The 18,265-nt window shown below is 37.1% G+C and overlaps 1 protein-coding gene across 5 annotated transcripts in view; it reads right to left on the bottom strand.

Moving 5' to 3' along the window:
- Positions 1–18,265, bottom strand: part of SMAP1 (small ArfGAP 1) — a 106,364-nt gene that overhangs the window by 60,923 nt on the left and 27,176 nt on the right. For all 5 annotated transcript variants that reach the window (XM_075498173.1, XM_075498170.1, XM_075498171.1 and 2 more), the window contains 3 exons: positions 17,415–17,548; positions 16,617–16,702; positions 12,574–12,649 (listed from right to left, as the gene is read on the bottom strand). In XM_075498173.1, the coding sequence (XP_075354288.1) occupies positions 12,574–12,649; positions 16,617–16,699 (159 nt within the window). In that variant the 5' untranslated portion in view covers positions 16,700–16,702; positions 17,415–17,548. The remainder of the gene's footprint in view (positions 1–12,573; positions 12,650–16,616; positions 16,703–17,414; positions 17,549–18,265) is intronic.

Here is an 18,265-nt window from a genome sequence, read left to right as displayed (position 1 = left end):
ATTAGTTGAAAGCCGTAAATGCACTTTAAATATTTATTGCAGAACCCTGATCACCACTCAGGATTGCCAACCAAGGTTTTAATAATAATTTTAAAACTGCTTTTTAGGAGACTGAGATCACTGAAAAGCAGCACCACGTAATCCCACATCAAAGTAACATACGGGTTTTCTATCTGGTATTTATCAGCCCTTATTAATAATGACGTGTTTCTATAAGCTTGACCAGAAGCATCAGTAAAGGAAGATCTACTCCATGCTTGGGTCCAAGTCTGAGTACCTGAAAATACTGTTGTTTACAAGCAGACATCTCCTCTTTAGTGTAGGGGAAAAAAAAAAAAAATCTGGTTTGCAAAAAACCACTATTCCACAACAGTAATTGTCTTCTGTTATCACTTTTCTAATTTTTCAGTTTTAATCCAATTGTTATATCCCAGTAGAAACAAAGAGAAAAAAGCTAAGGAATCAGTTCCTAGAAAAACTGGCCAATACTGACACCAATTATGAAGTTTGTAGAGCAGACAGCAGGAAAGGTGGAAAATATCTTTTAGATCCAATGGAAAAAGACATTTGAGCAAGTAGGTACTAAGAGTAAGATTTGTCATCGTAACCACTAAAGACACATGACCAAAACCTCCCCCGCTTTTGGCCACATCTGTCAGTTCATCTAAATTTCTACATCAAAATCCAAAAAGCAACTTCCAGCCATATTCCAGAATTCAAGTAAAGAAGCACACACTGACCTATTACAATAACATATGTTAGCACTACGCTCGAGAAAGTTGTTGTGCTGGGGTTAAACCACGACAGTTGTCAACTAAGAGGTCCTTGATTACTGCCGCTTTAAAGTACTAGACAAAACCGATGGCAACCCCTGCAACCAACCATACACGCTGCTAGAAAAAGAATAAAGTTGACATGCTTGTTGTGCATTAAGAATGTACTGCAAACTGACAACTAGTATCTGAATATTCATTTTAGTTTTTAACTTAAGAGTCGTTGGGTCTTTTGATTAAGAAGTGAATTCAGAATTGCCTAAAAGAGGGAATGAAGGCAAGGAGCTCTTTCTTAAGTTTCCACATTTATACTCATACGTCCACAAAATTTTGATCGTGTTTCAGACCAAAAAACTTGTAGTCATTTCATTTTTAGCAATTCTTGAATCTCTTTCCATTGTTTGTGTTTTGGGACTCCTTTTTAGAAAGGCGATAAAGTAAAAATAACCATTTTGCATAATGAAACTCAATACTGTCTTTAAAGCATCATGTACATACAGTGCTGAGCAAGAAAATACATACACAGGCAACAGTTCTGTAAGATTTCATTTTCACCTATGCTGTGAGGGAGACTCTTTGGGTCACAAAAAACATAAGACTGGAAAAGAAAGGATCTGCAGGTTTACAATATTACTCCAGTTCCCTGCCCCTCATACATGGCAATGTATTACCTGTCCCTGTTTTGTCCATTAAAAAGTTCTATAGTTTTTATCCAGTTATTACTTAGTAGTGGCACTATCCAAATATACACTATGTTAATAGTTTACATAAAAACATGAATACAAACAGTATTTGGCCCCATGGCTCTGATGTAGTTTATGCACCAGACTATGATTTCAAGTGAAAAAAGTAAGCTTAAAGACACACTAAATGAAGCTATCAAAGAACATAACATACAAAACTTAAGAATTATTTTACTGTAGTTCAGTTTGTACTAACATATTTCTGATGGTAGATAACACTCATACAAGCACTTATGGTCATTAAGGTCAATGTACTAAATAAAGTTTTCAACAACTTTTATTTGTAGTTTTTCCAAAATCCTCCTCTTGAGGTAATGCATGTTGTTATTTAGCCTTTTATTAAAAAGGGTTCAAATTAAAGCTTTAGAAACTGTATCAATCTTCCATTTAAATATGAAATTTAGGGTGCTATCACTCAGAAGATTCAAGAGATTAAAAAATGAGTGCGCTATCAAACCATGTCAATATGTTCAGGAAATTAGCAGCTGAACCAAATACAAAGGTGCCCTCGAGTGGCCATTTTATATGCACACAATATACAGGGAAATAACCTAAATGAAGAGGACTACTCTCATTTTACAGGTTTTAAGTTCAGCTACTCCATATGTTTTTCTCATTTCAGCAGACTTCTGACTTTATTACCATACATCTCCAACGAATGTTGACAACACTAATTTTAGTATTTTATTTTAAAGCAGTAGCAATTACAGACTGCTATTAGATGCATATAAACACGCAACCAATTGCTTACCATTTTTTAAAGAGGCCTATTCTCAAAATACTGAAAGGAGTATAAGAATACTAATGTACTATTAATAACACTTAACCTACGAATTTCTGCAGAAGTTCTTTAGGCTAGCTAGCAAGGCTTTTTTTTAAAGTTACTAAAATGTCTCCCTCATTCAGTGCTCTAACTGCTGGACACCACATAAAAAAAAGTTGCGTCCCACATTTCACAAAACACAGCAGTAGCTGGCTCTTCAAAGAAGCCAGTACTGCTCTTCCGTCAGTATTCCGAACATGCTCACCACTCCTCCATCCCTTCAGAGTGCCCATATCTCGTTACAGGAATATGGGTGAAGCTTGTGCAAAAGCTAGCTGTAGTTCTGGATGTGCGCAGAGCTATAGATGTTCATAAAATTTACATCAAGCAGCGATGCAATTACTCAGTGTTCTGGGAAATACAGATATATTTAATAGTATTAGACTTGAGTGCAAAATATTTTTTCCAGTTCTGACCAAGAGCATCCATACCTAGAGTTGCCCGCATTTTTTTAGATTATTTAGCTTCTCCTTTAGATAACCACCTCTTGAGATATTATGGAGAATCACCATGGCTTAATTAAAAGCTGACACAGGGTAAACAAAACAGATGCTTTTAACTCTTACTGGAGTTGTTCTCCATTTCCCCTGTCCAACCTAACAGAGGTTTTCTGTATTTGTTCCAGGGAAAACTGTCTGTAATGAGAGCTTCCCAACACTTCAGAACAATACTTTTTTTTTCTCCTAAGTAGCTTGCCCTGCTGCATATCGGATCACTTATATTTTCATGATCCATATTAAACTGGCACCACAGTCACAGCAGATTTCAGCTTCGATAGAAGTTTTGTTTACATGGACATAGTAACTTGTAGGTAGGCAAGTCCAGCTGCGTGAACTACTGCTCAAATGAAAGTACTTAGGAAAGTGGGGAAAACAAGACCCTGCACGTGGGAGCTACTAAGAATGCAGCCGGCATACTGAAAACCCCACACTTTGGCTTCCCTAACTCATTCATTTAACCATTGCTGGGCAAAGTCCATCTCAAGAGGAGTCACTAGTATCAACTCAGGAGTTGATACTTGGGCCAGCTATTTAACTTCTTCATTTATGCCCCACACAATGGGGGACAGTACATCATCAGCAAGTTTACAGATGATACAAAATGAGGAGTGACTGATACACTGGATAGGTGTGCTGACATTCAGAGCACCGTTGACAGGATGGGTCAACAGGAACCACATGAAGTTCAAAGGGAAGTGCCAAGTCCTGAACCTGGGGAGGAATAATCCCACGCACCAGTACAGGCTGTTTGTCAACTGGCTGGAAAGCAGATTTGCAGAAGACAACCTGGAGGTCCTGGCGGAAAAGTTGGACATGAGCTAGCAACATGGCCAGTTCTGGGCTCACAAGTACAAGAGACATGGGCAGACTGGAGCAAGCCCAGCAAAGGGACACTAAAGATGATTAAAGGATTGGAGCACCTTTCAGATAAGTAGAGGCTTAGTGGGTCAAGATCGTTTAGTCTGGAGGAGAGAAAGCTAATGGGGGACAAAGGAGGAAGGAAGTCTTATTAACATGCATAAATACCTGGTGGGAGTGAGCAAAGACTGAGGCAGATTGTTGCCTGTGGTATCCAGAAACAGGACCAAGACGCACTGAATATAAGTTGAAACACAGGAAATTCCATTGAAACATAAGAATAATTTATTTTTTTTTTTACTGTGGGGGTGGTTGAATACTGGAGCAGGTTACCCAGAGAGCCTGTGGAGTCTCCAGCACTGGAGATATTCAAAACCCAAATGGACACGGCTCTAAGCAACCTGTTGTAGTTGACCCCACTTTGAGCAGGGGTAACTGGATGATCTCCAAGGGTCCCTTCCAGCCCGAGCTATTCTGGATTCTATAATTCAACCCATTCTAGCAGCATGATGTTGCAAAATACTTTATCCCACTTTCACTATCGCTGCCCTCAAGTCATAATTCTTGTATGGTATTTCAGTGCTTCCTATTGATGCCTATCTTCATTAGCATACTTCAAAAATACTTCATAGCACTTGATTCACAAATTCTTCACAGACCACTAAAAAGCCAACTACAGTTCTGCAATACTGGGAGGGCTAAGTGGCAACCTCTCTCCAAGCCAGTGACTGAATGCTTCTCAATGCTAGCTACTATAAACTTACTGTTCACGTACACTATCCTACCCCAGTTTATCCATCTTAAGGAGCCCACATGACATACTTTAGTGCAGTAAATGTATTATGGATTTAATCTCCTTTAAGATAACTTTCTGGAAAATGTGCCATCACAATCTCTAAATTCACATCACATTTTAGCCAGTTGCCTGTCTAAGTTCATACTTCTTAAATTATACACAATGTCTTAGGAAAGCATGGAAAATGTAGACCCATTATTCTTTTCCGTCAGTGAACTTAAGAGTTACATGAAACTTCTGCTCTATACATAATTCACACCCTTAAATATAGAAGCTTCGTTTACTATTCTCTAAACATTGTCAGGACGTGATAATATATTCACACTCCATGCAGTGGAATAGATTGTGCCAGTTCATAATTTTTGAGACTGAAAGTATCTGGAATCTGCTTAAGTTGATTCACCATCCACCCTGAATAAGGCAATTTCCATATGCATTCTGAGAAGTTGTGCTCTTTCTTCTCCTATGTACTTACTTTTATTAAAAGCTGCAGAGATTGTTTGTGATAATACCTATATAGCTAATCTTTATCCACGTCCAACACAGGGACCTCACTGCTTCTTCTCATTACTTGTATGGCATAAAGGTCATTGTATTAGATATAAAAATAAACAAAAGTTTAAGTAAGATTGCCTCTCTACAGTTTTTATTTTATTTCAAAGAGGAAGTGCTAAGTTCTTAAAAAATTTGGAAAATACGATTGCTTCAAACTCGATTTCCTGAACCTCTGTGCAACTTTAGTACACTTTTAACTTAGCAGCATGTAGATACAGTCAAATTAAATTATTCGGATTGGGTACCAGAAACCCCTTCATTAGTGCAGTGCTGTGTCTCAAAGAATCACACCAGCAGCTGTTACTCAATAGTGTATTTTAGACAGATCTTATTCTTTCTGGAACCTCCGTTCTAAATATCACACATTTCTTCTTGGCTTACTGGTAAACTGTGTAATTATCTACTTCAAAGCTTACTTCCTTTAATCAGTAATTTTGGGAGATTCTTACTAATTCCCAAAAACCTAAAACAAGCAACGTTTGCTATTTCTCTTGGCCACTGCATCTAAGATCATGAGCCTCATTAACAACCATCCCTCCACCTTAACCAGGTGCATAGTTTTGATTACAAGTATTTGGGACTCAATACAGAGATCATCAGTCAAGATGAATACTCTGTTCAGAAATTACTTTCATAAAAACAAACATCCCAAAGTATTTGGAGATGCAGAGCACCAGTCCTGGAGCCACTGGTCTTGTCATACTTCTGCCTTATTTCCAGAGTAAACAAATGACTTCTGTTGAAGATAAGCCAAGTCGCCCTTCGAGCACTACACCCTGTCAGGTATAGTCACAACGTTGAATTATTCTATTTGTAACCAAAAATCAAGCAGCATCTCTCACTCAAGCACAGAAACCCAGTCAATGCATTTTCATCAGCTCTGTTCAGACCTGTACCAAGCCAAGGGGCTCTGACCTTTCATAATGCCTTCCCTTCAACAAGAGCAAATTCTACCCACTGTTGTCACCTTGGACATCATTCCAGGTACTGGTGATAAACTTATTGAAGGATGGGCGGAAATTAGACAGGAATATTAAGTAGAGAAACAGCCTTGGGATCAGCTAAATTCTTTAACAATGACTAAAAAGATGATATATGCATATTTTCTCTCTTAAACAACAGGATTTCTGTTCTTTAAAACTCATTACTAATTCTGAAGTGACGAGCTACCAGACTGATAAGTTGTTACACACTCATATTCCTATACAACTAGGAACTGCCTTCACATTAGTTGAGCAGTCAATGCCTATCTATTTCTTAAGATGTAAGTATGGAGGGGAAGCGATGCAGTCCTACTCTTCAGGTTTTATTATTGCAGTCACTAATGTGGATAAGTCTAATCTCTGAACAACTTCTTCCAAACTAGAAAGTGATCTCTCCAGCAATCTTCCATTTTCAGTTCTGGATTCAACTACTTTGTCTTAGGATTGGTTTGATAATCGAGAGAAAGCAACAAGGCCAAAAAGTGAACTTGTCAAATAACTGCTTTGTCGTGATAGTCACAAGTGTGAGTTAACACTTGAAATCTGCTGTCTTTCACTGGAAAAAGCAGTCTGCCCACGAGCATTTGTTGTGATATTCTGAACAGATTCCTGAGAACACTCCTCATCCTGCATGCAAACCAAGCTGTACATCATCTGTTTTCAGTTTCATTCCAGTGTTTCAAAAGAATCAAAAGTTATGATAGTTCAACTAAGATGACAATTAGCCTTGAATCATGATGTCATTTTTTCAGCCTGTAACAGAATTTCTATTAATGAACTGCAAACATTCAATTTTGAATTCATTAAACATCTCTTACATCTGCTGGTGATGTTAGAAAACCTACTATAAACATTGTTTCCCCAATACAGGTAACAAATTTCATGAGAACTGGGAAAAGAACCTGGCCCAGAAGCCAAGAACAGCTAGATCTGCCACAGCTTCCAAGAAAATATCACCACAGGAAATTAAGTTAAAAAAAAAAAAAAATCCCCTTGCATAAATGCATGGGCTGCAGTTAGAAGTCTTCCAACCCAAGCTTCTCTTTTCTGGCTCAGCATCACCATCTTCATCCATGGTTTTTCTTGGAAAACCTTCCAAGAAAACCTTCCAACCTTCCCTTTCTTGGAAAACCTTGAAAAACCTTCATCCAAGTAGTAGAAAGTGGTATGAGGAAGTAAGATAATACCAAGTTATCCAGAAAATTACCAATATATCCTAGACAAAAAAAAATAAAGGCAAAAAAATACAGAAACAAAAGAGTAACTGCAATTGTGTTAAGGTCTGGTGAGAAGAACACAGGAGAAAAGCCTAAACAGGGAAAAAAGGGAAGGAGAAAAAAAAAACCCAAACAAAAAAACCAAACCAAAACTAAAAAGGGAATAAGTTAAGGCAGACAGCTGCCTAGCCTGTACAGTGTTTTTCCATTTGGGAGTTCCTTTTGTAGACGCAGATTTAGAACTATCCAAGTCTTCTCTGCTGTAATAAGGAGTCTCTCTAAAATAGTAAGGCACTTTATTCTCCTCAAAAAAAAATTCATGATAGTTTTCTGTTTCATTCTCTTGGAATATGTCTTGTGTCTCCAACAAGGCTCATATTTGTTCCACTTAGGTTTACTGCAACAATTCTGAAAAAGTCCTTCAAGTCATTTATTTAAGCATGTAAGTTCAGATTCTTGGGGAAAGGTGTTTGTATAATTGTAAGCTGTGCTCTTGTAAGAGTGCTCCAGGAAACAGTAAACTAAAGGAGCATAAAGAGTTTAATGAGAGCCCAAAGCAAACAAAAGATTTAATAAGCAACAGTCTTCAGGACTGAGATTGCTAGAGGAGAAACTGCTTTGCATGATTTACCCTTCAGTTCTAGGATTGTTGTGTACAAAAAGCCCCTATGATGAATATAAAAGGATTTGCCTATGCTTGAAAGTGATAATCAGGTGCAAGTCTGAAGTGGAATGATATTCCTGAACAGTTTGTCAGCACCCACCTGAAGGAGCGTTTTAACATACAAAATTACCTCACACCACTTGACCTATGGTAACTGTCTGTAGTTAACCACAGAACTGATGCAAGCTCTTGATTGCGTTCTACTAGCTTTCAGAGATAAATCAAGTCAAACAGCACAGCATATTGTACAGTAAATTGCTCATGTTACCATATCTTAGACGCACCACATTTATAAAGACTCCTTAATCTTTTCGCTACTATATGAAGTTTGTTTTATCGGATTAGTATGCTATACTCTGCATCATTCACAGCTTATGTATGCCTAAAAATTGAGAAGGGGCTTTGGCAGAAAATGAATTCTAGGAGGACAACATTATCCTGAGAATATTTAAAATAAGTTGACTTGCTAACAGCTACTGCTGCTCTTAAGTTGATTATTTAAAGAGCAAAAAAAGTTCCTGCTGTTAACACTACCAAATCACATGTGTTATTCACAGAACAAATATATATATATCCCCAAGTAAAACCCTGTCAGCTTCAAGTGTTTTTACTTGTAATTCCTCTTTTTAAAAATGTAAGCATTCATAAAAAGCATAAAACACCCATGAAGTCCTGAATGTTTCAAAATTACATCATACAAAAGCAGAACAGGAAGGCAGCTGGCCAGATCAAGAGATATGGGTTTCTTAAGCAGTCAGTCTTTACAAGTCTTCACAAACTGAGGTCTCACCACAGTAGGACTACAAACTTCCTGAGAAAGAAAGTGTTGATCTTTTATACCGGTGTGACTCTTGTTAATGTTGGGAGAGAATTATGATAGGCACTGGCTTGAGAAACACTACTTCTAACTCTGTCATGGACTACGCTACTTAAATGGAATATACTTCGATAATTTTCTTAAACGTGATAAATACCATACAGTTGTCTTCACAGTTTTAGTCATAATACCAAACCCTACAACTGCATGCATCTAAGCATTTACAGATCATTTCAACTATAAGAGTTTTTCATAGAGTTGACATGCATCTGAAGATACTTCCATGGGGTACAAAAGAAAAAAAAAATCAGTTTGCCTCCCTGAGTAGGCTAATGTATTGAAAATTCTCTTCTTTACATTGATCAGAATAAAACTGAAATACTGCTACTTTAACAGCAGCTAAACAGAAAAAAACATTAAAAAATGGCAATATTCCAGTGCTCTGGAAAGAAAGTATTTCTACAAATGCATTGTTAGACATTTTTCTAAAACTTTTTCTTCTTGTCTTACAACATTATGAAGCAGCAAACACATATGTAACTGTTAAATTTCTAATTATTAGAAAAAGGTTTCTGTTCCAAGTAAGATCTAAAAAAGTATAAATATTCCAAAAAACCTGAAAGGCACCCATAAAACTTATCCACATTAACATATTCCTTAAAATGTCAGATTGATTTTAACTGTATCATCAGTGTTGGTAAAAAAATAATGAAGACATCATTTCCATTGATTTTTTTTTTTCCCAGGCTTCCCCTGCCAGCTACACTGCTTATTCTGAATTGGAGCTCCTGCTTTGTTTCACTTGAAGTACATGTGGAAGTACATCTGTGAAAAGAAGGGACAAGCATAGTGTGATCACTTTGATAAATTCCCTACCTACACATCCTAACCTGACCCAGAGCACTGTAGTTCGCCTACCTGGGGCTACCATTCCTGCTACATTCCAAAGATTTTTCTCAAGGCTAAAGCCTAAGATTGTGGTTAAGAATTAGGCCTAAATGACAGCAGAATGTTTCCCAGTACCAAACAAAACAAAACCACAAAAAAACAACCAAAGGAAAAAAAACTCAACAAACACAAAACGAAAAACACCACTGTTCAAGGGTGTCAGTCTCTCAGGTCTTTCTATAAACAAGCCACAAGCCTGCACTGAGTCTGAGCAAGAAAACAAGAGAGTAACTATTCACTGATAACCCACTTGCAACAGCCGAGTAAAGCGTACCACTCATTTAGTCCTGAGCACTGATACAGAACCAGCATTTCACATTTTCCCAGTAACGATGAATCAGAATACATTAACATCAACACAGATGTTGTACTGTTAGACAAACTTGAAAAGCTTATGATCTCGCCAAAATTAAGCTAAAAGAAATATTGTACTGCATGTTTTAAGAGAATCTATTCAAAACAACTTCCATGCTACAGGAGGCTTTTACTGCAAACAACCTGTAACAGTGGACCAAATCTGGGAAAGCCCCTTACATTTTTAAACACCACCTCAGTGAAATTACCTGGTTAAGGAAAGTGACCCTTAGGGCATCGCAAGCCTGTTTCTGCACTTCTGTACTACCTGCTCATACCCAGAAGGGACTCATTTTACCAAACGACAACATACATATGCATCTCCAACTTAAATTGGTCCTAATCCAAGCAGAAGGCATTGCTATTTCAAAGGTGATAACAAAAAGTAAGCATGCTAAAAGCTCACGTCACCTCAACAATGCTGATTTCGATTAAAAACAGGACACAGGGTACTCTCTGCAAAAATAAGTGGGGTAAAGAAATTTTCCAGAAGAGCTTGCCATGATGTAGAACAGACACCCCACCTGAACAGTTCACAAGACTATTACTCATTAAAGTATCATGCTAGCAAGTGCTTTAATGCTACCAAAACACTTGGCAGAGGACTGAAGGCTACAAGCAGGAATCTCCCCCTTCCTCCCAAGAGGGAAGGTGTCTCAGATGTTGTAAGGACTGCAAAAGGAAAGCTTTAGAAACCATCACCACCCCCTGCATGGGGGCACAGAAATGCATACTCCCACAGAACTCCCTTCCTCACCCCGTTCTTCTCAAATTTCCCACAGACCTCCGGGTGCTGGAAGTGTAGGGTAACTTCCCCTCTTCCCTGCCAACAGTATCCAGGAGCAGAAAAGCAGCGTATCAGACATGCAGAATGGAGGCCCAGCTTCACCTTTTCTTCCTCTTCCCTGTCAGTCCCAGGCCCACTCAAAAGATGATCACTAAATACCAGTCACAGCACTACAGGGGCATGTGGGCTGGGCTGGGACCAGAGCCAAGGAGGGTAACCCAACACAAGCAGCAGACTAGGACTACAGGCGCTACACTAGTTCAGCTAATTTAGTATCATGTACTTTTAGGATTCTGCCATAACTGATTTCAGATTGCCTACCTCAAACCTGATGTTTGGTGGCCTTCAATAAATGCAGGTGAATGTGAATGTGCATGAGTCGTCTATTGCTAAAATATTTCATAATCAGATTTTGTTCCAATCTCAGAGAGATTATGCTATTTACATTAGCCAATGAAAGAAAAGCCCAAGTAGGAAGAAATAAAATGGTGTTCCCTACTCAGCAGTTAACATGCATCCCTTTGGCTTGTCTGGATTCTATCCTTGCTGCTACGACAGGTAAGCGATTCATATTAGTCTGCAATACGATAAAGCAAAATCTGATTACTCCTTCAAACATATTAAGGCAGCAGTGGACTACTATATTAGACACCTAGGTTCTCTGTTTAGACGGATCTTGGGAGTCTTTTGAACTTTTTAAAGTATAATTTTAAACAATTCTTCCTATTTTCTACTCTGAAATAAAAGTAAAGAAGGGTAACTGACAGTGTAATTCAAACCACAATTACATTTTACCTATTAAGTGAAGCCATTTTCCCCCTACTTCAACAATGCTTAATGAAATACACTTCTCTAGTTTCCAGATTTGGTTTTGGCTTGGTTTTTTTTCCTTCTAAAATGAAACTGTCATTCAAAGATCCATTTTCTCAGATGGCAAAGGCAGCATAAACTCCCACTCTTTACTCCCACCCTTGCACTCATTTCCCTGTCAAAGTTCACTGCCTAGTGAGATGGAGTAGTAAGTTACGTGTTAGGTCATACTTAAATAATGTAGGTATAGAGGAGTGTGTGTTTAAGCATAAATACACCTATATAAATAAAAATAGATAAACTAGATTGTATGCCTCAGAAATAGCCATATCCAACAAACTGAACAAGGCTGTGAACTTCAGCAAAGGCTGACATTCTCAAAACTGCTTTTCCAGAAAAGCACTCACCAACTTACTGTAGTGAGCACACAGCTACATGATTAAACAGCTGGTTTGCCATACTGCTCGTGTTTGCTATTCCAGTGCACCTCTCTGCAAGCAACAGTCTGGAATTCAGCAGAGCAATAAGACCCTCAGAAGAGGGTTTCTCATCAAGGTATTACAGAGAATGAGGGAAGACAAAGTCACCAGAAACAGTAATCCTATCTTATCCCTGTAACACAGAAAAAGGTACTCAGAAAGGACTCAAAGTATACTGTTGAAGAACTGCCCATCACTGAAAGAGAAAAACACAGCTTGCTTCCAACTCTTTATACTATTTGTTGGATCATAACGCTTTGGTGTTATAAATGTAATAGACAATGTATGTTGAACTTATAGAACCTAGGAATAGCTTTCAAGAGATACAAAAGAAAGCATTTAGCTCTGTATCAAAAAGTTTTTGACTGTGAAAGACATTTTAACATACATAATGTTTTCTACAGTTCTCTTATGTAGCTTTCAAAAAAGAAAAGCGACAGAATTCTTGGTGAAACTGTTTACTTACATTGAAGGCATTAATTGCATTTTTATCATAATACTTCTTCTTTTCGTACTTATCCCTAATGAAAAATTCCACAGCTCTGGAAGTAGCTAGTTTAAGGAAAATATGCATTCAGATAAATAGCAACATTAACCTGAAAAGATGATGGGTTATTCAAATCAAAGAATTGCACCAGATTCTTGCTCCATCTCATGTTGTAGTTTTAAAGCAACAGAACAAACTGCTTTACACAGAACAATTGCTATTGCAGTGTCCAAAAAGAGCTTCTTTTTACTACAGAGAATTAATCAGTTTAATCTCTTAATGAAACAATATGAGAAAGACATACTAGAATTAACTCAGTGTTCCACAGTTAGGACATTTTCACTTGGTATTTATAAGCTACAGGGCTGTAGTACTGCAAATACTTGAACAAAGGTACTCATATATGGTAAGTAATTAAAGTACAGTTTACCATCCTAACTTGGGAAAAAATACTTTCTCTTCAGATAAAACATGAATGTATGTACCTGTTCTCTGATTTGCACAAATTGTATCATGCATCAAAAGCTGATCATAACCAGTTCTCTGAGATCAGTAAGTCCTCCATGAGAGTCTCCTATTACAACAAACACCTCTGTGGAAGGGAAACAAAACTAAAACAGTAGTGATAAGAAGATATTGAAGCAAAGGTGGAAGTTGCAGCAAGCATATTGATGTAGAAGACCAGAACTGACAACTCACTAGCTCATCAAACACAAAAAGGACAACTAGTTGTTTTCCTCAATTATTGTCTCAGCTTCATGAGGCAGCTCATCCAAAGCAGTGTGAATACTTTAACTTTAGTAAAGCTGATTCTCTGCTATCTGTAGAATAAATTTTAACTAATTTGTTTGGCAATGTGATTATCAATTCAAAAATCAAAATTGCAGCTGTGGAAGCTCAGATCATTTCATCTTCAACTTCCATAGCAATTTTTCCTCAATTGATGGAAAGATACCTTAGCTCCACATACTATCTCTTAAGATTAACACTGAGCTCAGAGCACTCAGTTCCTTAATTCTGTGCACCAAATTACATCATCAACTATCACATTGAGTTTCAAATTGTATGCAAGTGTCACCTGAAGACACCGCTTCATAGAAGTTGCAAAAACCAAAACATTCTTTTCTACCTCTTTCCAAATAAATCTACATTCTAAAGGGCATCTTGAGCACTTTGAACATAAAACTATCTTAGAACTAATATTGCATTATTCTTCACACATACCAAAAGGACTGTCATTTTGCCAAAAAATCAATGTATATTATCAAATTACAGATAAATGGAAGTTGTGTAACATACAACTCCCACAACTTTTCAAATTTAGCTAAGATTAAACAGGATTCCCTCAGAAAGTTTATTTTCAAGTTGCAGTACAAATTACGGCATTATATAATCTCGGGGGGCGGGGAGGAGATAGAGAAAGGGAAATTAATTTTTTCCATGCTTTTGGGCTGTAACTGGATAACTGTATTAAATTATAACTAATTTAGAAGTAAATAGAAAAGATTCAAAACTTGATTGTTATAAAATACATTAGAACAACTTATCCTTTCTTCAAATAAAAAGTCTTAGTTATTTGCCAAAATTAACATTTTCAGATGGCACATTTATTTTGTCAAGTGTTCTAAGTTTTGGTTGCTAAGATTTTGGTATTAGAGATTTTAGTTCTTTTGCATGAATATTTCCCTATTTTTATCAGTTTTCCATAACGCACACTTGACATTTCAGACAATCAGAAAGTTTTAATTTGAAAATTAACAACACAGAATCATAAGTGTTTAAATTTCAAAGGGTTTAATTTTTCACGATGCTATTACACTGGGGTGTTGTGTATTTTGAAAAATATCCACTTTATTCAAGTTACCCCACTTCAATATGTGTGAATTTTTGGACCACGTCTAAGTTCCTTTAGATCAATAACCTACTGCGTTCTTGTAAACAAAAGAATTTAAAGCAACCTCAACAGATGCCAAAACTGTTTTAAGCACTGAGTAAAATGACGAGAGACAAAAATGATCCAATCTACTCTTGGATAAAAAACCACTTTCAAACAGGAAGCTAAAGCTGCCATATAAAAAAACATCAAGATGATCCTCAAAGTTAGCTTCTACGCCAGAGCATCCCTGCCAAGTACAAGAGAAGAATAAAAAATGCCCAGAAAGGTCAGTCTTGTGACTAAGAAGCAGAAGTGATAGGGGACCTTTGGCAGGAGATTTTGGGCAGATCCCACATACACATTTCTCCTGTGTCTCCATTCTATTACCTAAAAAATAGAAATAAGTACATTATAGTGCTACAGGAAGTTAAACACTAATACAGAAGAACATATACAGAAGTGATCATTACATGCAAAGAGTTTTCATAGTTCATCCAAAAGACTATTCAGAATATTGAGAATATTCATAACCAGAATACTGATGAGACAACACTGATTTTGTAGTGATACAAAGGGCAAAGAGGAAAGGCAAAAAAAGCCCGTAACACAACAGCTTGTCATGAATGCCAAGTAGGTAAGTAGCTGCCAAAGTTATGGGGAAATTGAGAAATAAAACAGAAAATGTTGGCATCATCTCTCCTGACACTGTATTTTTAATAAAGAAAACACATGCAATGAAATATATTCAGCTGACCAATTCCACCTCTTAGAAACTGACAACTGTTCAAAAGGCTATGTAATTATTTCAAGGTATACAGTGTCAACAAAAGAATTATTTTGAAAGTCTAAAAATGAGACTTTTGGTCTGATCTGACAAGAAAAGCTTAGAGTATGCTTCTCCTGCAATAGCACCAGTGAATTCAAGTTAGCTGCAGTAAGAACAAAATATACATCTTCAAGATCTACTTTGGAGTAAGGTTTAGTCAAAGTATTTCAGTCTTACGGCTGAAATAAAGTTCTAGAATATTACAGCTGGAATACTACGGTGCTATCTGGTTCCAGTTACTTTTTCCTTATGTGTATGTATGTTCAATTTAAAAGCTACTGGAATATGAAAAAACATACCTGTTTTGCTCAAGTGCATTTTATAATAAGGAGTCTAACCCTTCCAAAAAAAGTCTGCACATAGCATAGTATCTATTGAGCATAGTATCTAATAAACAGAAGAACCAAAATCACTTTTGGATATAGAAGGAGAAAATTCAGATCCAGTTACGACTAAGTCCATTTATCAGCCTCCATAGCCTGTATCATCATCAGGCTAAGAGAGTTGGGGAAAGATTCAGCTCACTTAACAGTAGGTGTTTAGGATCTCATTATAGTTAAAGAGTTCCAGTAAGGTCAGGTGAAGCAAATCCTACCTGTGGAGTAACTTCACTAAATCAGGAGATAATACAAATCTAAATTAATGCCATTATACATTATCTTAATGATTCAGTATTCAAAAAAGGTATTTTTTGAGGAAAGCAATTTATTGGCGGTAGACAATTTTTCTTCCAACCCTCCCCTTCCCGGTACATGGTGATAACCACGCAGCAACACAAGTGGTGGCGATCAGGGAGGTTTGGTTTATTTAGATATTCCCGTGCTAGTCATCTGTGCTCGCACACTTCATAGAATGTATGCACTTCAACTCCAAAAAATTACAGAATACTTAATCTAGAGGAAGAAATCCATACTTCACTTGAGTAAGATCCAATGGCTTATTTTACTTTACCATTCAGCTCGTTATTTCCTGTTCAAATGCTTCTAACTTCAGCTGGCAGTTACTCAAGATAAAGACAGAATATTCAAGAGCTCTCTAGTATCACTCTAACTTCCTACATACAGGGAATTTATGAAGCTACCTCTTCTGAAAGCAAAAATAAATGGGGCTTGCCAAATCTCATTACAAAGTAGATTTGCTATAACTGAAGTAATTTAAACCTTTTCTGAACCGTCCCAACTTCCACTGTCATTTCTTATACAACAATATCAATGAAATAAATAAGGCGAGTTGCCAAATGTAGCAGTTCCTTGAAACAGTCATAACATCTAAATTGCATTAAAAGTCATTTCAATGTGAAAGCTAAAACAAAAAGGATACTGATCTGTTTGAGGTCTTCGGAAGTTCTCTGGTAGATTAGCTTCATAGAGTAGTCTTGCTTTAGTATTTCCCATTTCCTGCATGCACTAAGGAAAAGTGGTAGAAAACAGTTAGTTCATGTCCATCAATACTTTAAATCCTGAAACAGTCAGAATGCTATTGGTGTGCTTAAACGAAACTGCAAGTTTTTAACTTGGAGACCTCTCTGCTGCCATACGTCTTGGGAGATGCTCCCATGGCACAGGAGGGCTGCCTGCCAAGACTTGCTGGACAAAAGCTAACAACATAGATGCTGTTTACAGTGTAAACTAACCCATCCAGTGAAAGATAAGCTTTCATCTCTCAGGATTGCTCTTCAGACCAGGAGGAATAGAAGCAAGAAAATTTGTCTGGCAGCAGAAAGAGGCTTCAGACTGGAGTACACCTGGAAAAGTCAGTACTTGGTACACCAAAAGAATGTAATCAAGAACCAAGCAGATGTGTGAACGCTACCTTACTGTCCCCTACTGAAAAGGAAAAGGCTTACAACAAACACATTTTCTACAGATACAACAAAGCAGCAGCTTTCAGAGTCCCCGTGGCAAGGTACAATACATCCAAAATGATACAGAAAAGATAGCTAAACCAATTTCTGAAGTGAGTTTTCAGAACTTAAACTCATTACAGTAGAAATGTAACACATTAACAACTACTTTGATGGTAAAACATTTAAGTTGTGGCATCATGATAAACTCAAATCCTTTCAAAAGGACTCCTGGTATTCCCTCCAAATTGAAAACATATTTTAAGATATTTTACCTGTATTTGCTCTGGTGTCCATTGGTCCAAGTTGACAGACTTGACCCTTGATATATGGACCCCAAGATTTCGATGTATTCCAGCACATCTGATGCAAATAAAAACACCGGTGTTCCAAGAGGCCCATCTTGGACCTAAGGGGAATGGGAAAATAAATTAGTTATTTTCAAAATTCCATATACTGTATAGATTTTCTTTGGCATAATTCTTTACTGACAGCAGGAATCAACAAGTCTGAATAAAGGCTCACAGCTGTTTCTCTAGGATATCTATTACTTCTAACAATCTCCATTGTTAGCAATTTTATTTATGGCTTTCTACTTCTAAGTGATGTCACATAAAATCTGAGTTAGACAGATTAATCTAAGAAGTCATATGTTGTGTCCACCCCCTCCCCCCTCCAAAAAAAACCCAAACAAACTTTAGAAAGTTGCCTTACTACTAACAACAAGATTTTGCTTACATCTTGAATAATCCTTACAGCTATGCATCAGATGCAAGCATCAGCAGATATCAGTAGAAGTTGCCCCTTTTTCTCTAATTAAAAGCTTCCTAAAACATGCATCTGTACTTAACTTGAAATTAAATGCAGGGAAATCTTATATTAATAAAACAAATCCTTTAATATCTCATAGAGCACAGACTTTACAACAGTAGCATGCAAGCTCTTAGGGAATGATTACATAGAGATTTGCAAAACCAACTGATGAAAATATCCATGACTAAGAATGGTGGAAAACTGGATACGTTCAGTACCCTCGATTCCTAAACTACAGTATGAGTTGCCATTCACAGCCCAATGAATTTTCTCACAGAATCGGGTTGATTTATGAACCTTACCATTGTTTCTC

This window comes from Mycteria americana, chromosome 3 (assembly GCF_035582795.1).
Source record: "Mycteria americana isolate JAX WOST 10 ecotype Jacksonville Zoo and Gardens chromosome 3, USCA_MyAme_1.0, whole genome shotgun sequence".
NCBI classification, from domain to species: Eukaryota; Metazoa; Chordata; class Aves; order Ciconiiformes; family Ciconiidae; genus Mycteria; species Mycteria americana.
Note: the sequence above shows the minus strand (reverse complement) of the source record. Positions and strands in the feature narration are given on the sequence as shown.